We start from the raw sequence: 24,241 nt of genomic DNA, 5'->3' as shown, positions 1-24,241 counted from the left end.
CCCCCAGGCCTTAGGGAAAGGATCCCCCTTCTGTCTCCTTCTGCCCAAGGCCAATGCCAGAGGGAAGTGCTCCCAGCAGATCCACCCAGCATCTAGGGGAATGGAGGCAAAGGCCAGTGATCAAGATGTCACTTTTCAGGTGGCAGAAAACCCAGAGATGGGAGATAAGTTCTCTCTGGAGAAGGTTGGAGCACCTACTGCCCCCGCCCCTGTTGATGCAGAACCTCCCCCTTGTCCCATACTCTGTGAACTGCCCCAGGGCTTACGCCACCCCAACTTCAGGAAAGTCATCACGGGGAGCAGCTGGCAGGGCTGATATGGATTGAGGACAGCTTCCTTCTCTGCATATGCAGCACCTCACTTGGCCAGCTGCTCCTGCTCTCTCTGGGCAAATGGCCTCCTGGAAGAGGAAGAATCACCGAGAAGAGGGAAGGCTCCCAGCAGGGCCAGGCAGTTGGCAGTGGTCCCACTTCTTGAGTCCCTTCCTCCTTAGAGAGGCCTCTGAGCCACCAGGAACCCTGGGAGGGGAGGGAGGCCAGGGAACCACTGTGCTTTTTCAGGCTTGCACACCGAGAAAGTAGAAGCAGCACAGGGGCCAATAAGGACCTTAGAACCCTGTAGAATTATCCATGAAAAAGTCCACTACATCCTAGTTATCCATCTTTGGCTCTGTGTTTTGGAAAGTATATGGAAAGGTACAGACATAGATGCTGTAAGACTCAAAGATGGTGCGATGAGCTGGGGCCATCTTCCATTGAACTTCCGTTCTTATTGAGCTCTGAGCCTAATAAGATTTCTGTTTCCTGCCAGGCTTTACAAAGAAGAGTGCACATCAGCCCCTCACTGGGTCTGGGGGCCAGGAGTTCAACTCTGCCTGGGTTCAGCCCTTGCCCTGCAGAGAGTGAAGCAGCAGAGAGAAGCAAAAGCTCCTGCCTCCAACCCCCTAGGAAGGAAAGTTGTTTTGCTTGCTTAGCAAATTGTCTCTGGAGTGCACTTTCTTTTTTAATTTGCTTTTTGTTTATTGTTAACATAGTATGACACCAGTAAAATAAAATTTTAAGAAAGCAATTCCTTAGCACCCAACGATCCTAACATAAATTTTCATTTTCTATTTTCTTTTGCCGCCTGTTCCCCTAGGCAAGCTTTATTTTATAATATTGTAGACATACATAGATACAATTTTATTTTGTGCTCTTTTCCATTAGGCATAAATGCTTTTTCTTGTTGCTACATAGTCTGTGTAATTATCATTTTGATGGCGCATAATTGCATTGAGTTCTGATTTACTAAACCATCTCCTCGTGGCTGGACATTAACATTCTTTCCAGGGGTTTATTTATTTATTTGTTACTATAAATAATTTTGGAATAAACACCCTCATCTATTATTTTTTCAGTTTTTGAATTTTTTTTTAGTTTAGATATCCAGGTTCTCCTTGGAGGCTTTAGATGGATAGAACTGTCTGCTCCAAGAATTTAAACTATGCAATCATTAAAATGATAATTATACCGAGTATGTAGCAACATGGAAAACTCTTTATGTCTCATAGGGGAAACTACACAAAATAAGAAACTTGGGCTTTGGACTATCCTTAACCCAAATCAATGATAAAAGACAGAGCCTTGTGACACATCACTAGAGACCTCCCTCTAAGTTGACATCACTCTATAAAGGTCTCTTTGCACCTGGTTTCTCAATAGGCAGCTGTGCCCTGTGTTATCATACAATCCGTTCTCTCCATCCTCCCATGGAGGGTATTATGTGAGAACTTCCCAGATGGACTGCACTGACAGGTGCCACAGCACGGCTGGCCCTGCAACCTGAAGGCTAGGTTGCATCTCCTGCTGAGTGTGCAGTGCATCCTAGCCCCAAGTCTCCTCCTCCTGCACTGCTGCCCAGAGGGTGCCATCCTGGAGGGAGAGATGCAGAAGTTCTCATCACTCCTGTGACAGGTCATCCGCTCATCTGGCCACCCCAGCAAATGCAGGGATTCACGGGGCATTTTCCACTTCTCCCCTTGCTCTTGCAGGAGCAAGCTTTGTTCCTGGACTCTCAGCCTGGGCTTGTTTGCTGGCCCAGGAGTATGACACCCCGACGTGTATTTTTTTCCCTTGCAATGCAGAGTTTTCCTAGAAAACATTCCAGGGAAGGAGCTCAGGTTTGAGGGTCAGACAGACCCGGGATCAAATTCCTGCCTTTCCTCTTATTTAGTTAAGTAATTTAACCTCATCACTCCTCAGTTTTCTTAATCTATACAATGGATTTGCTGATATTTACTGCTTGGTTTCTTGTAAGGGATTAATGAACAAATAGATGTGCATTTGGCTGACACAGCACCTGATACACAGTAAATATTTAACAAGCACCAGTTTCCTGCCTTCCTTTCTGCCCTTCTTGGACCCGAGGGAAGGTATAGATAAGGTGTGGTGCCCAGAGGTCTGAGTACTTAATAAATGCCAAGGTAAATCATGGCTGGCTGGCAGAGCCCTTAGCAGGCAAGGGCAGCCTGATGCTACTGGGGCAAAGTCCCCAGGATACAGGAGAGAGAAGAACAGAAAGCTGGGGGTTTCAAAAATCCAATAATCCAAAATGTCAAGGACTGAAACATTAAAAGGCCTTTGAGTTGCTTAGGTTTAGACTCAGTTGTTTAAAGAGTCACCGAGTGTGAGGCAGTGGGTGGGCAGGGGGAGAGGCGGCTATTGGTGAGAGGAGGCTGCAGTGCGAGTCCATTTCTGTTTATATCAGTTGATTCAAAGTGAGGGACAAAATAGATCAATTGTTGCTTAGATGTGCTTGATAAAAGAGAAACTGTTGTCTTGATGCAAAGATCTGCAGCCTGCAGAGTTCACAGGGAACACGGTTCCCAGCGTGCCCTGGGCTGGGTGTCCCCAAACAGCTGCAAAGTAGCCCAGACACCATCTGAGAACCTCTGGCGGCTTACAAACAGGAAGGCTGCTTGTAAACAGTAGGCCGGAACCAGGAGGGTCGTGGAGGCACAGCGGGGCCCTGCCACTTCAAGCAGAACCCAGCCTGCTCCCATGAGAAGCAGAGGAGCTAATGTTCTAGGCAGTTTTCTAAGCTTCCGCTGCCTGGTCTGCCCTTGAGCGGGTGACTTCATCCCGTTAGTTACAGTCTCTTGCTTTGTACTAACTGCCTGTAAAGTGCAGGTACAGACTGTGTTTTAAAGGTTTTTATATTGATTGTTCGGAACTTTGTATTTTCCATGGGAAAACGTATAAACTGTCTTTAAGTTCCCAGCCTGAGCCACAAGTATTGAGGCTACTCATAGTGCAACAGCATTAAAATTGAGAAAACAACCTTGCTGCCCAGACCTGGAGCCCTAACACGCCTGGGACCATCCCGTCCTGAAAAATGGAGTTGAAATGGCTGTGAAATCCCTTCCCTCCTCCTCTCTGGCCCATGAGCCTAAGCGGTCCTCCCCCATCTTTCTGTTCTTTTGTCTGGGGTCGGGGTGAGGTTCACAAGGAAGAGGGGCTCCTACATCTTCCTTCTGTTCCCTCTGCCTCCGTCTCCTGCACGTCTGCTTCGCTTCACATTCACCCAAACAAAACTCTCGGCCTCTTCACTGACATCTGCAAAAATTCCACTCATGTCAAGCACTGTGTGAATTTCGGTCAGCACCACTGAAGGCTGGGGAGAGGGAGGTGGGGAGAGGAGGAAGGTGGTCTCTGGAAGGGCCCTGGCTTGTAGCATTTTCATCCGCTGCCTCTCCCCTCTCTCCTCCCCCTGCCCTCCTCAGCCTCTATCCTGGAGTGCCTGTAGGGGCCCCATTCTCTCTGTACTGGGCACCAGCTCCTGCCTCCACCCAGCCTCTTCAGAGCAGAGGGGCGTCCCCACTCACAGAACTCACCTTCCCCCACACCAGTTGTTTTAGTGTCAACAGTAATCTTTTTCTCATTACCGTCGTAATTCGATAAAACCAGCAAAGCGGTAGAATGGAACTAGAGTCATCCGTTTAACAACAGTGCTTTATTTGGGGCTCTGGGAGAAGTGGTTTTTGTCAAAAGGGCTGCAGTGGTCAATAGAAACATTTCCTAAATAAATCTGGCAGAAATCGCAAGAGGGAATCCAGGTAAAGGACAGGATTGCGGGAGAGACAGCTCATCTCAGGTGGAAGCAACTGTGAGCAACGAGAGAGGGCAAGAGAGGGAGAGGTGAGAAGCGGGCGGGTCCCAGGGTGCGGGTGATGTGCCATGCCGCCTCTGCAGGGCCCGGCCACCCACAAGACAGGGGTGCTGTGCTCCACACCACTTCTCCCCACAGCCCCCATCGCATCACCACCCCTGTTGGGTGGCAGGCTCTGTCCAGGCAAGGATGGGGCAGCCTGGGAGTCAGCCCGACAGTGGCTGGTGTCTTGTCTCTGCCATTTAATGGCCCTAGGAGTTCGACCAGGTCATTTAGGGGATGTAGTCGAAGGACTGTCGACAGAGAAACCCCGGCAGCTTATTCAGATATAGACTCTTGGGCCTTAGGCCTAGAGGTGAAAGTCTATGCTGGGGTTAAGGATTCTGAATTTGGTTTAAAACTCCCCGTGGGACTCAGACACACAGCCAATGTGTTAGTGCCTCTGTGATTCTCTAGCCTCAACTGCAGAACGAAGTGAAACGTAGGTAGGTATGCAGCATGTGAGCCCCCTTCTCACCCTCTTCTCACCAGAGCCGCTCTTTTTCTTTTTTTTTTTTAGACAGAATCTCACTCTGTCACCCATGCTAGAGTGCAGTGGTGTGATCTCGATCACAGCTCACTGCAACCTTCCCGTCTCCTGGGTTCAAGGGATTCTCCTGCCTCAGCCTCCTGGGATTACAGGCGTGCGCCACCACGCTTGGCTAATTTTTGTATTTTTAGTAAAGGTGGGGTTTCACCATGTTGGCCAGGCTGGCCTAGAAATCCTGACTTCAGGTGATGCGCCCATCTCGGCCTTGCAAGCTGGGATTACAGGCGTGAACCATCGCTCCTTGTCAGAGCTGCTCTCCTTTGAGTCCCCTGGAGATTTCACATGGAGGTGACATTCACATCAGCCTGGCTGGCCAGCCAAGCCTCTGGCCAAGGTCAGCATCTGAAGAGCCAGAACACATATTTCTGCTGCCCTCTGGCAGGCAGGGTGAACCTCTGGACACACGCTGGCCCAGGTAACAGCTTTGCTTGGAGCTCAAAATGAACAACTCTACCAGGTCCAGGAGTGCTGGTGGTGCTGATGGAGGACAGGTGAAGTGGAGTGGGGGTTACTCATGGTAGCAAATGTTTATTGGGGTCCAGGCAGTGCCAGGTGTTTTGCAAATATAATCTCATTTGAGCCCCACAAAACCCTGTGAACAAGGCTATGACTTCACCCATTTTACAGATGGGGAAATAGAGAGGCTCTGTGACCTACCCAAGGTCACACAGCTTGTTTTTGTTGTGTTGTTACCTAGGAATTTGAATATTGTTTAATGTGTTATAAGATATTGTAGAGTTGGTCACAAGCTATTAAAGATGGTAATGTACAAATGTGGATAGATATTTAACTATAATACAGGTAAGGTTTTGTTTCTCCTGTAATAGATGTTGATGAACAAGTGAGGGGACAATTGATTTTTGGTTCTCTTTTTTGTTCTTTTTTCTGTTTTTTGCTCAGGCAAGTTGCACTATTAAAATATTGAGACTGTATAAACACAGTCAAAAGCTACAAGATGGGAAAATCTTGTAGAAGTCAAATAAGAAGTCATTCTACTAACTTTTTAGAGTCAATCTGACTCCAGAGCCTCTGCTCACTCCGCTGCCTACCCCAAATTTCCCACAAGGCCAGGCTTCTAGGTGGCCCCCAAAACCTCAGGCCTGCAGTCCTTTGAGCTCCACCTAGGAGAGGTAGTTAGGGCAGGTGGCTCTTTGGGAAGGTTCCTCCAGGGAGTGGCAGGTACCTGTTGGCCTGGAATCTGGGGAGGACTGGTTTGGTGGGTCTGAGCCAGGTTCAGGCCACATGATCCCGTGACTGTTTAATAATATTTAACATTTTTACTGCCTTTCTTCCCTATTTGTTCCATTAGCGATCCGCCTCCAGCTGCCGGCAGGACACATCCTTAGCCTGTCCCTGCCAGCCCATCTGTCACTAGGAGACAGCTCCCATTCAAGCCTCTCTGTTTTTAGACTTCAGGAAGGTTGAGCATCTCAAACATAGAGACTGTTCCTTTCTTACAAGCATTTAGCAGGAAAAATGCCTCCAGGGCCCCGGACAATAGAGGGAGTGCATTCACCTAAATAAATTTCTCACCCTCCATGCTCCCTGGACCACAACACCCCAGAAATGAAAATTTCAGGGTTCTTTCTACCTGGTGAGGATCATACCAACCAGTTAAGAGTCTTTGAGGGGTCTCAGGGTACAAGTTAAACCCCACTGCTGCCCTCTCCTCCTTCACATTTTTATTCCCTGGAAGGGAAAGACACAGCTTGAGGGGCGCAGGAGGCGAGCGGAGTCCTCCAGCCCTGCCTCTTTTCCCATTCCCCTGCACAGCTTCTCCCTGAATCCCACCACATCTCCTTCCCTTCCTGATCTGGCCTCGGTTTTGCTCCCCTCTCTGTCCTCTTCCTGGTTTCTCCTTCCGAGCCCTTTGTCCGCCCTGCCTCCCAGCCTCACTGTCCTGTCCTGACTCTTGTCATAGCACTTTGTGTGTACTTGATTGAGACACTTCCCCACGCTCTCTGGTTCGGAAGAGACATCTGTAAGTGCTTAGGCTGAGCTTCTTGGCGTGCAGCGGCAGCGTCTGCATCATTTTGGGGCACCCCAGGACCCAGCGCAGTGTCTGTTGCTCAGTACCTCTCCCTGATGCATTTGCGGCAAGGACTTGAAGTTCAGATGATGAGCTTTGTGTCTTCATCCCCAGTGGAAGAAGCCACATCATTCGCCCTCCCCCGCGCCTCTCCCCTGCCCTTGGCGTGTTCTCTGAGTAACTGTGGGCTGGCAGGGTCATGGGACTCATGGCGATGCCTCAAACCCCGGCTGCATGGTAGGTGGGAGTGTGATTTTGAGACATTTTCTCGGGAAACAGTTAATTAAATGCTCGATGGAGTCAAAAGTGGCACTGTAGTTGAGCATTTGAATTCAGAATTTGAGTCCTGACCTTCGTTTGGCTAGTTGCTTTCCTTCTTTGGGCTTGTTTCCTCCTTGTAAAATGAAGTGATAATATCAACCCTGCATTTGTAAAATAAAGTGATAATATCGACCCTGCCACTTGCCTGCAAGGTCGTCACAGCCTGCACACAGTAGGTGCTCACTCTTATTGAACTGACTGAATGACGCTGACCCAACACTGCCACCTTCTGGTAGAGCTACTCTAGTGCTGAAGGGCGAATCCTGGTTCAGACCCAGAACTAGGAATTCTTCCTAGGCAATGGGATAAAGGAAGAAGAGCCTTCCCTGAAAGGGCGTCCATTCCCCTGTTCACAGGTTGAGTCTAGCAAGTTCATCTACCTGTGGCATCCAAGCCACTGCGGGTGGAGATAAGCTCTTCCATTTCTTCCAGGCAGCCACTTGCAGGAAGCCCAGGAGCACAGGGTGGAATGGGTTCCACCATCCACCAGCTGATAGACACTTTACCCCAGTGACCCACTGCCAACAAGGGGTGAAGGACATTTTTTTTTCACTTGAACAAACATTAAAAACTTTTCTTTTAAAAAAAAAATACAAGCATTTAATGCTATTAATTTCCATGTATACACTGCTTTCACTGAATACCACTAATTTTCGTATGTTGTGTTTTCATTTTCACTTAGTTCAAAATAATTTCTAATTATTCATGATTTCTTTGACTTTGAGGGTTTTCAGGAATCTTTTTATTATTGATTTCTAATTTAATTTTGTTGTGTTCAAATAACATTTTATGTATGCTTTAAATCCTCTTAAATTCATTGAGGTTGGTTTTATAACCCTGAATATGGTCTACCGTGATAAAAATTCCAAGTACACTTGGAAAAAATGTGTATTCTGCTGTGTGAGGTGGCGTGTTCTGTAAAATATCATTTGGGTCCAGTTGATTGGTAGTCTTTTTAAGTCTTTTATATCCTTAATGATTTTTAGAGGTCCTGCTTGTTCTATCAATCATTGGTTGTTGAAATCTCCAACTATAATTGTGAATTTGTCATTTTGAAAAGGATTTAAAATGAGGGGAAAAAAACCTTTATGTTTACTCACCTACTTATGATTTCTAATGTTCTTCATTCCTTTGTGCAGATACAGGTTTCCTTCTGGAATTTTCCTTCTGTCAGAAGGACTTCCTTTTATGTTTTTTGTAGATCTGATCTACTGCTGATGCATTCGCACAGCTTTTGTTTGGGGAAAAAAAGAGTATTTTGCCTTCAGATTGGAAAGGTATTTTTGCTGGGTATAGAAGAGTAGAATAAGAGCATTTTTTTCTTTCTCTCAGAGAGTTAAAGAGTGTTTCCTGCCTCTGGAGAAAGATTTTTCTCCTATTTATTTATTTTTTTGAAACAGGGTCTTGCTCTGTCACCCAGGCTGGAGTGTAGTGGCATGATCATAGCTCACTACAGCTTCGTTCTCCTGAGCTCAAGCAATCTTCTTGCCTCAGCCTCCCAGGTAGCTGGGACTGCAGACGTGCACCACCATGCCCAGGTAATTTTTTTATTTTTAGTAGATACAGGGCCTTGCTATGCTGCCCAGACCCGTCTTGAACTCCTGGGCTCAAGTGATCCTCCTGCCTCTGCCTCCCAAAGTTTTGGGATTCCAGGCATGAACCACCATGCCCAGCTCTGATTTTTCTTCTTATTACTGCTTTTTAGCAGTTTGATTAGGCTGTGCATGGATGTAGTTTTCTTCATATTTCTTTTTTCAGGTATGATCTTGCTCTGTTGCCCAGGCTGGAGTGCAGTGGTGAAATCTTGGCTCATTGTAATCTCTGCCTCCTGGGCTCAAGTGATCCTCCCACATCAGTCTCCCAAGTAGCTATGACTACAGGTGCACACCACCACACCTGGTTAATTTTTGTATTTTTTTTTTAATAGATTTGGGGTTTTTGCCATGTTGCCCAGGCTGGTCTCGAATTCCTGGGCTCAAGTGATCTGCCTGCCTCGGCCTCTGAAAGTGCTGGGGTTACAAGCATAAGCATGGGTCTGTTTTCATTAGCTGATTTTTCTGCTGGTTGTGGGTCTTATTTTCCTTTTTTTTTTTTTGCATGATTGATAATTTTTTATTGGATGCTAAGCACTGTAAATTTTGTATGGTTAGGTGTTTAATTTTGTTGTATTCATTTAAATGTTACTGAGTTTTGTTCTTGGATGCTGTTTTGTTACTGAAATCTTTGATCCTTTCAAGTCCAGCTTTTAAGGTTTAGAAAGACAAGTACTGTGTACCTTTCACCCTGTATTCACATCAGGGAAAGCTGGGTGAAAGGTGGACAGGACCTGTATACCTCTTATATTTTTATATAGATATTTTTATCTATATATTTTTCAAAACTTAATGCTTGTGTTGTATTAATGCAATACAAACTTTGCTTGGCTTTCACTAGTTTTCCACTCACGTTTTTTGATCTGTGTCAGGATCCCCTCCAGGGTCCCACCTTGCATTTAGTCATCGTGTGTCTTTCGCTCCTCTGATCTGTGATAGTTTCTCAGTCTCGCTTTTCCATGATTTTTTGGAGAGCACAGACCAGGTGTTTTTGCAGAACATCTTTCAACTTAGGTCTGTCAGATGTTTTCTCATGATTAGGCAGAAGTAATGGATTTGTGCAAATTCTACAGAAGGGAACCCCCCACCCCACCCCATTTTTTAGAGGCAGGGTCTTGCTCTTTTGCCCATGCTGCAGTGGAGCGATCATAGCTCACTGCAGCCTTGGACTTCTGGGCTCAAGTGATCCTCCTCCTTTAGCCTTCCGAGTAGTTAGGACTACGGGCACATAACACCACACCAGCTTATTTTAATATTTTTAGAGATGGGGTCTCACTATGTTGCCTAGGCTGATTTCGAATGCCTGGCCTCAAGGGAGCCTCCGGCTGCAGCCACCCAAGCTCGGGATTACAGGCGTGAGCCACTGCACCTGGCCTGAACCGCCCTTCTCAGTGCATCAGACCGGGGATACCTGACATCAACATTACCTGTTACTGGTGATATTAACCTTGATCATTTGGTGAAGGTAGTATTTCCAAGTTTCTCCACTGTAAAGTTATTTGGTAGACAGAGCTAGAAAATATAGGTATGTATACTAACCCATGTATACTACACATCAATATTTGTTTTGTATCTATCCATCTGTACATGTAGTAAAATGCCCATTAGGTCATATTGATGTCTCTGACTAATCCAGTACCATATCTAACCTTCCCTCTTGCTTCTTTATAACTTATTTTATCTTACTTATAACTTATTTTTTATTTATTTACGTATTCGTTCAATCATAGTATACTTGTAGTAAGAATTGCTAATCCATAACCCTGTGAGAATCAGATTGACTCCCTAGAATACAGTGAATTTATATTTATACATATATACAGTTTATTTATATTATTTTGGTCTTTAGCCTACGTACCTGGTCAAACACCACTTTCCAAAGTTACTTAGTCACTTCCTCTTCTTCCCCTCCTTTCAGGGAGGTTTTGTCATGCATTTGTAATACAGTTGGTTTCATTTGCCACGACCTGCATTCCATCCTGGGTTCTCTACCATCCCATATTGTCTTTGATTTGCGTCCAGTAAAGTTCACTCTGTGGTGTACGGTTCTATGGGTTTCCAGAAATGCATAAAGGCATGGCTTCTATCTGCACCACAGCACCCTAGAGAACAGTTCCATTACCCCCAAAATTTCCGTTGTAGTCAACTCATTCTCCCTCCCACAACTACTGACAACTACGATCTGTTTTCCGACCCTATGGTTTTATATTTTCTGGGATGGACTCATACAATATGTAGCCCTTTGGGTCTGACTTCTTTTATTTAGCAAAATACATTGAAGAATCATCCATGTTGTTGCATGAATCAATAATTGTTCGTTTTTATTGCTGAGTCGTATTCCATTGCATGAACGTACCACGGTTTGTTTATTCACTCACCTGTGGAAGTACCTAGTGATTATTATGGCTTGCCTTTTTGTTGTCTTAATTATGTATTTTGAGCAATGTAATTTGAAAATTTTTAATATACTCCAATTTATGAGTTTTCTCTTATGGTTGGTGCTTTTGTATATTGTTAAACAGTCTTTGCCCCCAAGATCATGAAGATATCCTCCTGTGATATTTACTTAATGTTTTATTCTAGTCCTACATGTTAGACCTATGATCAATCTGGAATTGATTTTTGTGTATGGTGTGAGATAGGATTATAAAGATTCATTTTTTCCCCATATGAATGTCCACTAAACCCAACACCACTTATGGAAAAGACTGCCCCTTCCCCCACTGCATTGCCACATTGCCGTGTTGTCTTTGTCATAAATCAGGTAGCCATAAATGTGTGCGTCTGTTTCTGGAGTCTCTATTATGGCCATTGATCTATTTGTCTATCCTTGCACAAATACCATACCACATTAATTACTAAAGCTTTAGCATAGATTTCTTTTTTTTTTTTTTTTTTTTGACAGGGTCTCACTCTATCACTCAGGCTGGAGTGCAGTGGCACAATTATGGCTCGCTGCAGCCTCAATCTCCTAGGTTCATTGATCTTTGTACCCCAGCCTCCCGAGTACCTGGAACTACAGGCGTGCACGACCATACCTGGCCAATTTTTAATTTTTTTATGTAGAGACAGGGTCTCCAGTCTGGTCTTAAACTCTGGACTGAAGGGATCCTCCCCTCTTAGCCTCCCAAAGGGCTGGGATTATAGGTGTGAGTCACCACTCCCAGCCTAGATCTTGATATCTAGTGGTTAAGTCCTTCAGCTTTATTATTCTTTAGGATTAACTTGGCTGTTCTTCACCCTTGCATTTCCATGTAAACTTTAGAATTGGCTTGTCAAGTCCTGCAAAATGGACCGGCTAGAAAACTTTAACTAGAATTGCATTAACTTTATGGATCAATTTATCAACATTAATAATATTGAGCCTTCTAACCTACAAGTATATCTGACGGGAGCTTTTTTTTTTTTTTTTTTTTTTTTTTGAGACAGAGTCTCGCTCTGTCGCCCGGGCTGGAGTGCAGTGGCGGGATCTCAGCTCACTGCAAGCTCCGCCTCCCGGGTTTACGCCATTCTCCTGCCTCAGCCTCCGGAGTAGCTGGGACTACAGGCGCCCGCCACCTCGCCAGGCTAGTTTTTTTAGTATTTTTTAGTAGAGACGGGGTTTCACCGTGTTAGCCAGGATGGTCTCGATCTCCTGACCTCGTGATCCACCCGTTTCGGCCTCCCAAAGTGCTGGGATTACAGGCTTGAGCCACCGCGCCCGGCCCTGACGTAAAGGCACTAAAATACAAAAGGTTTTGTTACACCCTTCTCCCAGGACATGGGCTCTGCTCACCTGTCCCGACCCAGGGGACAGTCGAACGGGCCCTGGAAGGGGGAGTGGGAATGGAGGAGACAAGAAAACACGAGAAATGGAGACAAGACAAATAGCCTGATCAAGTCTCGTTTAATAATGGTGGTGCGATACCTTATATAGGCTGGCAGGGGAAGAGGTTGGGCCAGGGCGGTGACGGGGGCGGGTCGTCTCAAATTACAATTGCGCATGCGCCCTGGGTTTGTAATTTTCCCGGGCGCGGGATTGCACCTGCGCCGTAGGCTGCATATCTTTCTGGGCGCGAAAAGGTCGGCGCGCGCGGGAAAGGTTTGGGCGCGCGCGGGAAAGGTTTGGGCGCGCGCGGGAAAGGTTTAGGCGCCCGCGGGAAAGGTTTTAGGCGCGCGCGGGAACAGGTTATAATGAAGAACCCGGAAATGTGCCATTTTGTCTCCGCTTTGCGGAGATCAAGCAACAGAGGTCGGCTAACTCCGGGCCTTATGGCTCCGGACACTCACCTTACCTTACACAGCCATGAGGGACTTTTTGGGCAGTGCCTTTCTCAGTGAGAGGGTGCTTCAGGTAAACTGAGGCTTCCACTCAAGACTGAGGAAGAACTGATGTCTTCTGTACCACTCTAACAGACACCTTCATCTACCGCTTTCTTTGACAAGTGTTTTACATCTGTGTAAAATGTTTAAAATATAAACATTAATCATGTCATTTTATTTATTTGTTTATTTATTTATTTATTTATTTTTGAGTCAAAGTCTTGCTCTGTCACCCAGGCTGGCGCGCAGTGGCATGATCTCGGCTCATTGCAACCTCTGCCTCCCGGGTTCAAACAATTCTGCTGCCTCAGTCTCCGAGTAACTGGGATTACAGGCGCCCACCACCACGCCCGGCTAATTTTTGTATTTTGTAGTAGAGACAGGTTTCGCCACATTGGTCAGGCTGGTCTTGAAAGCTTGACCTCAGGTGATCTGCCTGCCTTGGCTTCTCAAAGTGCTGAGATTACAAGAGTGTGCCACCATGCCCAGTAGCCACTGCGCCCAGTCGATAAACATTAATCATATCTTTTTTTTTTTTTTTTTTGAGACAGAGTCTCACTCTGTCACCAGGCTGGAGTGCAGTGGCGCCATCTTGGTTCACTGCAACCTCTGACTCCTGGGTTCAAGCGATTCTCCTGCTTCAGCCTCCTGAGTAGCTGGGACTACAGGTGCACGCCACCATGCCCAGCTAATTTTTGTATTTTTAGTAGAGACAGGATTTCACCATGTTGGCCATGATGGTCTTGATCTCCTGATGTGGTGATCCGCCCACCTCTGCCTTCCAAAGTGCTGGGATTACAGGTGTGAGTCACCGCACCCAGCCAATCATATTATTTTAATAAGAGTGGGGAGCAGATACAATGCACAAAATAAAGTATGATTAGAAAATAAAAACGCTAAATGAAGTCTAAATAAAAAAAGAAAACAGAAACACTAGTAATAAAGAAAATTTAGAGATGAGAAATTTTACATAAATTAATACTGTTTGATTTTTTAAATGAGCTTTTGAAAGTCCAAGTGCATCAATGACATCATCATTGAGTCACTAGTGTATTTTTGTGTGAATTTTTTCCAGCAACTGTAAAAAGCTTTTTTTGACTAGGCGCTAGTTGGAGAAATGTTGAGGAGATATTTTTAAGCTAGGTCCAAATATTTTTCCTCTGACTTTCATCTTCAAATCAAATCTCTTGTTCAATAACTTTAAGAAGATCTTTAAAAAAAGAAAACTTTTAGTTTTTTTGGCAGGGACTGCAATCTTTTTATTGTTGATAAACTGTAGTTTCTATTTCCAAAAACCTCCCAGCATTTGGGGTTTATTTTCATCTACTTTAGTTTCATCACGCATAGATGGAGATCATACACGAGTTACCTGTATAAATTGCTATACTGACATGTTTGTATTCCCTTTGTTCAAAACGCCCTCAAACCAGGGTACATGTTATTCTTGAAATGGAAGCATTGCTTTGTCAACTGTCACTTCCTTCCTCCTCTGGAGGATTGAAGACTTCTGAATAAGTGTGAAATTTCATACAGATGATAACTCTCTGGATAGGTCCCCAAATTTATTGGTTCAGATTTCAGATTGTTAAAGTTATAGCATCAAAAATCTGGAATCCAGTAAACTGGACCTGTGATCTCTAATGAGGCTTGCTCTTCCAGCTTCTCCTTTTGGCTGTTCTGTCTGCCTGAGGCTGGACTGAACCAGATCCGAGGACACTGGCTGATCTGGCCTTTAGCTCAGGATGGAGAGCAGGGAGGGACATGCGGCTGCACCACCAGGGCCCTTAGCAACTCTCCCGCAGCACTATCGGTGCCTCTTTGACTGGAGCTGCTCTGTCGCAGGGGGGCTCATAACCTGGGCTGTCCCTTGAGACAAGGACCCTGGGGAAGAAGGGAGCTGCACCTTGTTGGAACAGAGACAGCCCTGGGACGCTCTCCTGGCAGGTGCCCGCCAGGCCTCAAAGAGAACTATACTAGCCACTCCTTGGTCCCCAGGACCCAAACGCAGCTCTGGTGAGCTTGGCCCTAGCCCTGTGGCCTGACATCTGCCCTGCCATCCTCTCAGGGACAGTGTCCCCCGCTCCATACTCGAATTCCTCCCTGTTTCCCAAGCCCAGTGGCTCCATGTCAGCTCCATCTTCTTTGACCTTCTCCCTTCTGCAGCCTTTGGTCCCGTGGCCCCCTCCTGTGCCTCTCACTTTCATAGTGACAGAGTCATAGAGTCATTTTTGGCCAGCCACTGAGTTCTCCTAGGCTGTGAACCATTTTTTTTAACTTCAATCTAGATTCTGTGTTTGCACTTTTTTTTTTTTAGATGGAGTCTCCCTCTGTCACCCAGGCTGGAGTGCAGTGGCATGATCTCAGCTCACTGCAACCTCTGCCTCCCGGGTTCAAGCGATGTTCCTGCCTCAGCCTCCCGAGTAGCTGGGACTGCAGGGACATGCCATCACACCCTACGAATTTTTATATTTTTAGTAGAGATGAGGTTTTGTCATGTTGGTCAGGCTGGTCTCGAACTCCTGGCCTCAGGTGATCTGTTGATCTTGGCCTTCCGAAGTGTTGGTATTACAGGTGTGAGCCACCACACCCAGCCAAAAAATGCTTTATATTAAAGTAAGAATTTTAGAGGGATCCATTTCCAAGGTTTTCTATATTTTAATGGCCGCTGCTTGGGCTCTGATGTTTTTTGGCACCAGGCAACTTAGTGGAAATAGGGCAGGACAGGTTCAGGAGACCTGGGTCTCAGGCCAGCTCTCCCACTTGCTGGCTGAGTCCTTCCCCTTCCCCAGACCTCATTTCCACATCCGTGAGATGAGCAGGTTAGCCTAGATCACAAATTCCCAGCAATAATGTTAAAAAATGAGAAACATGTACTCATCATACATATATATTCATTTATAAACTGTATACATTTACTACTATACTAAGCTGATACAATATCAAAATAAAAAAATTAAGGACAAGCTAAAAATTACATAAAATATTTAACAAACAATTCTCCCTTTAATAGGTATAGTAAGATTTCTTCCTTGCACTATGCTATTGTTTGCATATAACTAATAATATTGTAAGAGAAAGCAATGTGGTTGGATATGCTTAATTATTCTTTGAAATCTTGCTTTAAGATTGAGCTAGAGCCATTCAGAGGTCTGGTTCTGTTCAGTTTTGTTTTGTTTTTTTAATAGCTGTCGTAACTGATCCAAAGAGAGGAAATGTATCATGGGCTGTATGTCTTAAATCATGGCACTCATTTTCAACCCCATTCACCAATTAAAAGCTTTTGATTGAAATTAAGCTAGTAATTGTCTGTCTTCCCTTACATCATCAGTCAGTGGCTCTTACACTAAGTGGAAAGTATTACATTTTTATATTTTTAACAAATGGATTCAAAATCCACTGACATTCTTTATTTGGACAATTTCCAAACAGGTCAGAAGAGTCTGTTTCTGTATTTTCAGGTATGAAATATAAGCACTTCTATAGGTGATACACATGTTTTTAACCACAAAAATCCCATTTAAAAAATATCCTCTTCAAAGCATGAGTTTCTTTAGAAAAGCAATAATGCTAAAATGAGTCACCTTTACCTTGAAAAGTCAAATGAAATTGAGTTCATTTTTTGGTGGATATTTGCTAGGTAGCATACTGCCAACAGTTACTTGTCATCATGGAAAGGTCAGCAAATTTGGAACACTTGTCTTTTTGTACCAGGAAAACATATAATTCATCTTTAAGTTTGATAGCTCTTTTAAGAACTCTTCCAAGAGCAAAGCAGCACACCTCCATGTGGTTCAGAAGATTTTCATATTCACTTTCCTTCTGATTACAAATCATTGTATAAGTTTTATTTCTTTTTCTTTTTCTTTTAAGATGGGAGTTTCGCTCTTTTTACCCAGGCTGGAGTGGAATGATGCAATCTCGGCTCACTGTAGCCCCGGCCTTCCGGGTTCAAGCAATTCTTCTGCCTCAGTCTCCTGAGTAGCTGGGATTATAGGCATGCGCCACCACGCCCAACTAACTTTTTTTTGTATTGAATAGAGACAGGGTTTCACCACATTGGCCAGGCTGGTCTTGAACTCGTGACCTCAGGTGATCCACCCACCTCGGCCTCCCAAAGTGCTGGGATTACAGGCATGAGCCACTGTGCGTGGCCAAGTTTTACTATATTTTAACTCTTTTTTTTTTAGAGAACCATTTCAATGCCTTCTGCTGTACTTTAGGTATTTCTGGGCTTACCTTCCTGACTGCAGTAGCCTGCAGGAACTCCTGCAGGGAAATCATTTGGCATGTGTCGCCATCCTGCACCCTCACCCCAGAATTCTTTTCCATCACGGAGCAGCCACCCCCTCAGTGAGTACCTTCACTTTTCCCCAGCAATGGTGTTTTCATTAAAGACATTCATTTACTATTCAGGCCATGTCTCTGTTTCCTTTAGTGGCTTGCAGAAATGTAGTTTTTCACATATAGAATCTAGGAAAACCATATTAGAAAATCTATACCTTTATTTAACTATTTAGCAAAGCTTTCACAGTGTGAAATTTGTTTGAATACTTATTTCTTTGTATCTTCAGCAATATTTTCTCTGCATCTTCCAATGTGCTCACATGTTGTGTCATAGGTACTATTCGTGCTACCAGCAGCTACCACATCAACTGCCCTGTTTTCAGTCTCTATAAGACATGCTGTGTGTGTGTGTGTGTGTGTGTGTGTGTGTGTAGAGTCATGTGACATGGATCTAAGGAGTGTATTGGTGTCCTGGCAACCACCTCCCTCCCATCACTACCAGCAAAGACAAGGGGAGGTCCCCCGGGAAAGGAAGCTTGGTATCTCATTCCCTGGCTGGCTGTACGCTTGGGCAGTGAGCCTGTTGGCTTGCCTTGCACCTGCCTGAGCACAGGAAAAGAAAACTGATGCAGGGCTTCTTGTTATGTTTGCCTGGATACTCGTGATGTCTACCCCATAGAAAAGGACTCGTATTTAGAGTAGGAGAGGTTTCAGCTCTGACATTCTCTTGTTCATTTGCGTTTTCATTATAACCATTATCTTCAATTGTGGTGTCCTTGAGGGAATCTTGTGAAGTCACATATCCATCTGCAAGAGTCATCCCCGGCACCCCATCATGCTCAGGGTCCTGGCTCAGTGAGCCACCATCTACTCTGAGATTTAGATTGCATCTGTTGTTTTCATCTCAAACCCAGGACACAGTGTTTGTAACAGATGAGAGAGGCCCAGGGAGACACAGCCCCGACCCTGATAGACCTCCTCCCTTTTCTTCCCTCCTCACCCACAGGTCAACCCATTCAGAGACCGTATCTGCAGGGTGTTCTCCCACAACGGCGTGTTCTCCTTTGAGGATGTGCTGGGCATGGCATCTGTGTTCAGCGAACAGGCCTGCCCAAGCCTGAAGATTGAGTATGCCTTTCGCATCTATGGTAGGTGCTGTGGGGGACTGAGGGGTGAGGGGTGGAAGGGCCATAGACAATATATCATATCTGGACTCCATCATCAGTTCATTGATGGATGGTGTTAACTGGGGTTTGCTGGAGTATCTGTGGGTATGTTCATATTTTGCATGCACCATGGAGTAAAAAAAAAAAAGATTGAGAATGACAGTGTCAATGGATAGACTCCCTTCCATGTCATCAGAGAGCAATGGAGTCATTGGCCTTGATATTTGGTGTTAGTGTGCGGTGTGTGGGCAGGCGAGAGAGAGAGCGAGAGAGAGAGAGAGAGAGAGGAGAACCACATATGCATGTAAAGGATTTATGCTTATTTGGCAGAAGGAGCATTGGATGGGAAATTAAGGAAATTTGAACAATCTTGGACAAATCATTTCACTTTTCTGGGGCTCAGTTTTCTCATCTGTAAAATGAGGGGATAGACAGAGATAATCTCTGAGGTCCTTTGACATTTTTTGGTCTCTAACTGTCTCAGGTAGTCAAAAGACTTTGCTGAAGTTCTGCTTTTCACCAGGCAAATGTCTGCTTAGCACAGCTGGGATGCAAGGGAATTCTCAAAAGGAATCAAAAGGAAAGAAAGAAATCTTAAGATGCTTTCAAACAAACCAGGTGCAAGTCTTTAGTGCATCCTGATAACTCTTTGGCCCCAAAGGACTTGCACATTTAGACTTGCTCATTTGCATCTCACGTTCCTTCCTTTCCTGCCAGCTCCTCCCCAGTCTCCACATGGTGGACTCCATCTCATTTCTGCCTCACCCAAGTGGGATGTGGATAGAAGACAGTAGAAGAACTTTAAGCCAGATGGACTTATGAGGCCTCAGTTTTTTCATCTGTAAAAAGGACTTAATATGTTTGTATCCCATATGTCCTCAGGTTCAGCATTCAGTAAGCACACGTGAAATCACAGAGTTCCCTCCTGAGAATGGCTGAGTAAACTCCTGTCATGGTCATTCCTGCAGAGAGCAACTATAAAACTCTAAACTAAATACAAAAATCAACTAGCTGATGGCATTGGAAAGCTATCGAAAGCGAGATGTGTTCTAGAGAGAGCTGATGCCTGGAAGAAGGAAACGGTAGAAGATGGGTTTTCCTTCACCCACCTTTTTTATTTTTAACTTTTTTGTCCTGAAGGTAGTCTTCAGTGAGTGGAAACACTGGACTCATGCAGGCTGATGGAAACACTGGACTCTTTCTGACTTGAAGAGCCAGAGAGTTTGGGGCACACACAGCCCCTGCAAAGTGAGGGAGAGCCTATGAAAGAGAAAGGGAGTCCAAATTTTGCATGTAAACTATGCCCGTATCTCTTTCTGACCTCTACACCACAAACACGAGGGCAAAGTCAAAGCAGCTCAGCTAAGGATAAAAGAACTAAATTGAGATTTGAGCTGCCACTACTTTTTTACCAGATCCATGAGTGACAGGGTTTGCACTTTGAGTCCAAATCAATTGCCTGCTAAAACCAAAAATTCAGCACTCTTTGGAGAAATACAGAGTCGCTACAACAAAACATTTATAATGTCCAAGAAGCTATTCAAAATTTTACACAATGTACAAAAATATTTTTTAATTGATGAATTCTCAAGAATGGAGACTGACTGACATGACCCAGATGTTGGAATTAGCTAATAAAGTTTTTAAAACAGCTATTATAACTGTATTAGTCAGGATTCTGCAGAGAAACGGAACCAATAGGCTATTTATGTGTGTATATGTATATGAGTGTGTGTGTGTATATATTTGTGTGTGTTTACATGTGCGTATATATATACACTTACATACATATACACACACACATATATACACACACACACACACACCTATCTTTACATATATATGTAGAAAGAGAGAGAGATTTATTCTAGGAACCGGCTCATATGATTACGGAGGCTGAGAAGTCCCATGATCTGCTGTCTGCAAGCTGGAAAGCTAAGAAAAGTGGTGGCGTAATTCATTCTGAAGGTCCAAGAACCAGGAACATCAATGTCTGTGGATGGGAGAAGATGGATATCTCAGCTCAGAGAGTACAAATTCATCCTTCCTCCACCTTTTTGTTCTATTGGGTCCTCCATGGATGGAACAATGTCCAATTGGTGAGGGTGGATTTTTACTCAGTCTATTGATTCAAATGCTAATCTCTTCCAGAAACACCCTCACAGAGATACCCAGAAAGAATGTGTTGCCAGCTATCTGGGCACCCTTAGCTCAGTCAAGTTGACACATACCATTAATCATCACAGTATTCATGCCCAAGGATGTAAAAACTGCTCATAACAAATGAAAAGATAGGAAATCTCAGCAGAGAAGCAGAAATTATAAGAAAGAATCAACTGGAAAATATAGAACTGAAAAGATATCTGAAACAAAAATTCACTGGATAAGCTTAATGGGAGAATTGAGATAACAGAGGAGTCAGGAAACTTGAAGATAGATCAATAGAAATAACCTAATCTGAAGAACAGAGAGAAAAATTACTCAGGGAAAGGAGAACAGAGCCTCAGAGACATGAAGGACAATAGAAAGCTCTAACATGTATCTAGGTGGAGTCTGAGAAGGAGAGGAGAGAGTGAATGTAGCAGAAAAGATATCTGAAGACATAATGGCCCCAAATGTCCTACATTTGATGTGAGACACAGATTTACGGTGAACTCCAAGCAGGATATGTAGAAATTAAATCACATACCCAAATTATGTTGGCTTTGTAGGCCCCACCTGTCCACACCAGCTTTCCTCCTTCCTTCCCCCAAGTATTTCTGGGAGTCTCCAGGGGGATCCCAATGCATCCAGGGAGTTGGAGCCCTATAGCTGCTGCTCCTCTCGGCCAGGCCTCCCACAGGTGGCAGCTGTGTTGGCTCAAGCCCCCATCAGTGCTCCTCTGGCTGAGGTTGCTCCTCTGGGAGGATGCCAGCCTAGGCTTGGTATTCCCGTCTTAGCCAAGAGTCTTTAGGTTGCAAACCACAGAAACTTACCTATGTAAAAGCCACTGATAAGAACCAGCACTAGATGAGTTTTCCATTGTGTAAGAAATTACCACAAGCTTAGAGGCTTATAGATGACATACATTAGTAACCTCACAGTTTCTGTGGGCTAGGAGTCCAGGCATGACTTAGTTGGGTCCTCCTCTTAGGGTTTCACAAGCTGCCATCAAGCTTCCGGCTGGGGTGCCTTCTCACCTGGAGGGCGCTTGACTGGCGGAGTCTGCTCCTGAGCTTGCTCACGTTGTTGGCAGAATTTACTTCCTTATGTCTGCAGGACTTAGGGCCTTAACTTCTTGCCGGCTCTCAGCCAGAGGCTGCCCTCAGCTCCTGGACACCTGGGCCTCTCAACCTGGCCACTTGCTTCTTTAAAGACAGTCAGCAGGAGAGACTCTTGAGTCACCCCACTAGCAAGATGGAGTCATAAAAGACAGCGTGTTGGTGGAAGTGACAGCCCATCAATTTTGCCAAGCAAGTCACAGTTCCCACCCACACGCAAGGGAGTTGGGGATTATACGAAAGCCTGAGCACCAAGACGTGGGGCTCTTGGGAGAGAGGTCACTAGAGTTCATCTGCCAAGAGCATTATGGAGCCCATGGTGGAAGTGAGGCAGGACTCCTGGGGCCCTGGGGCACAGTTGGATGAGAGTCAAGAAGCCAGGCAGCTGTGGTCTCCTCTCCACGGCTGCCTCGTCTCTCATCTCTGCCTCTCTCTGTGGGCTTTCCTTCTCCTTCTGCAGATCTGCTATGCCTCTGTGCCCACAGGCCAAAGATGACTCCCCGGCCCCCACATGGCCTGCAGGCTTCACTCTGAGTAGCCACAAGCATCTCTGTTTCTCCCTTCTGTTTTCTCACCCAGCCAATGATCTAGCTTCCCCTGGGATAGGTGACCAGCCTTGCCCAATGACCTGCAGCCAAAAAGAAGCAGAGCTGTGAAACAAGCATGGCTCCAGAGGCCTGCCACTGGGGTGGGGACACTTCTCAGAGATAGTAGAGTGTAGGCTGGGCAGAGGCCACAAAAGACATCTTCCTCCGCTGACTTTCTGTGGTTTCCTGAGCTAAACAAACAAAAACACTCAAACCCTTCAGGAGAGAGATGAGCAGCAGGTTCTCCTTGGGCTTCAAGGCACAAGCTAAATCGTGTTCAGCTGTGACATGGGGCGAACACCCACTGTCCCAAGAGGTCAGACTGAGAGCCTCAGGGCAGATCAAGGACTAGACAACACAATATCCCCCACAATGTCTTTGTATCTTCCTCTCCCGACTCTCTCCAGGCCCCTTGGAGCATATAGGTTCCTTCCTCCAGCCTAAGCACAAACACAAAAAGCTCAAAGCCTTCATGCAAATCAGCTGTGCAAATAGACGCCCAGGGGCTCATAAACGCCCAAGCTTCATCAAATAGACTCAGACGAACCTGAATTCTCTCAGGGCTCAGAAGGTTTCTTTACAGAGCTGTCAGCAAGATTAGAGATGGGACACGTGGATCCTGAGCCTGCGTAATAAGTCAAGGAGGGAGTGGTCCACAGAGAAGGATGAAGAGGGATCAAAAAAGAGGGGAAAGGAGACAGAAAGGGAAAGGAGAAGGCAGGCATGGTAACTGTCATGGTGATGATTCTCAGCAAAAGCCCAAAGATGGAACTCAATGCTCCGGCCCCTTGCTACCCTCGGTGTGGTCCACGGACCAGCAGTATCAGCACTGCCAGGAAGCTTATCAGAAATGCAGAGCCCCAGGCCCCACTCCACCCACTGGATCTGAATCTGCATTTTAGCAAGATCCCCAGCAGATTCCTCTGCGCTTTAACGTCTAAAAAGCATTGCTCTAACCCACTGCTTTTCACACTTGGCTGTACATTGAATCACCTGTGAGTTTTGTTTTTGTTTTTTTTTTTTAATACAGATGCTTGGGCCCCAGCTCCAGGGACTTGATGGAATGGTATTGAGTATGTCCAGGTCTTGGGCTTTTCGGAAGCTCCCTGGATGGCTCAAATGAGCAGCAGACTGTGAGAGCTGTTGCTCTAAACTGCTGCAGGAGTTAGGGTTGCATTCAGTGATGTGGAGCAGTGGCCATGGTATTACAAAAAAGAAAAAACAAAGTCTGGAGTCAGGCATCCAGAGTTGGGGCAATGGCTTCAGGAGGTTACTGAGGGTCCAGGCTCCTTCGAGCTTCCTATTCTGCCAACAGTCAGGGACCATTATCCTCATAGTCACAACATGGCTTCTGTGCCCAAAGACATCTCATCTTCATTTCAGGAAGAAAAGGTGATAGGAAAAGGGATCAAGACAAAAGTACATCCAAAGTGCAGATAAGTCCACTCCCCTTTCACAAGCTTTCTTGGAAGCCCCCGCCAGCATTTTTGGTTTATATTTCATTGGCCAGAACTATGTTACCTGGTTACTCATAGCTGCAAAGAAGACTTAAAACATCCAGCTACACATTTTAAGCTGGACATGGTGTCATCCTGAAAAGAAACTGCAGTTATGTTAGTAAGAAAGACAGGAGAATGGCTTTTGGTCAAGAATCCAGCAGGGGCTGGGTACAGTGGCTCACACCTGTAATCCCAGCACTTTGAGAGGCTGAGGTGGCTGGATCACCTGAGGTCAGGAGTTCGAGACCAGCCTGGCCAACATGGTGAAACCCCATCTCTACTAAAAATACAAAAATTAGTTAGACATGGTGGCAGGCACCTGTAGTCCCAGCTACTCGGGAGGCTGAGGCAAGAGAATCAGTTGAACTTGTGAGGTGGAGGTTGTAGTGAGCCAAGATTGTGCCACTGCACTCCAGCCTGGGGGACAGAGAGCAAGACCCCACCTCAAAAAAAAAAAAAAAAAAAA

General features: G+C 45.4%; 1 protein-coding gene across 1 annotated transcript in view; it reads left to right on the top strand.

Moving 5' to 3' along the window:
• CIB4 (calcium and integrin binding family member 4) overlaps positions 1–24,241 on the top strand; it is a 63,782-nt gene that overhangs the window by 27,433 nt on the left and 12,108 nt on the right. Inside the window, exon 4 of the mRNA XM_023230078.2 lies at positions 18,270–18,411. Coding sequence (XP_023085846.1) covers positions 18,270–18,411 — 142 coding nt within the window. The remainder of the gene's footprint in view (positions 1–18,269; positions 18,412–24,241) is intronic.

Source organism: Piliocolobus tephrosceles, chromosome 15, assembly GCF_002776525.5.
Source record: "Piliocolobus tephrosceles isolate RC106 chromosome 15, ASM277652v3, whole genome shotgun sequence".
Taxonomy (NCBI): Eukaryota; Metazoa; Chordata; class Mammalia; order Primates; family Cercopithecidae; genus Piliocolobus; species Piliocolobus tephrosceles.
This window is presented reverse-complemented; position numbering and strand designations above follow the sequence as displayed.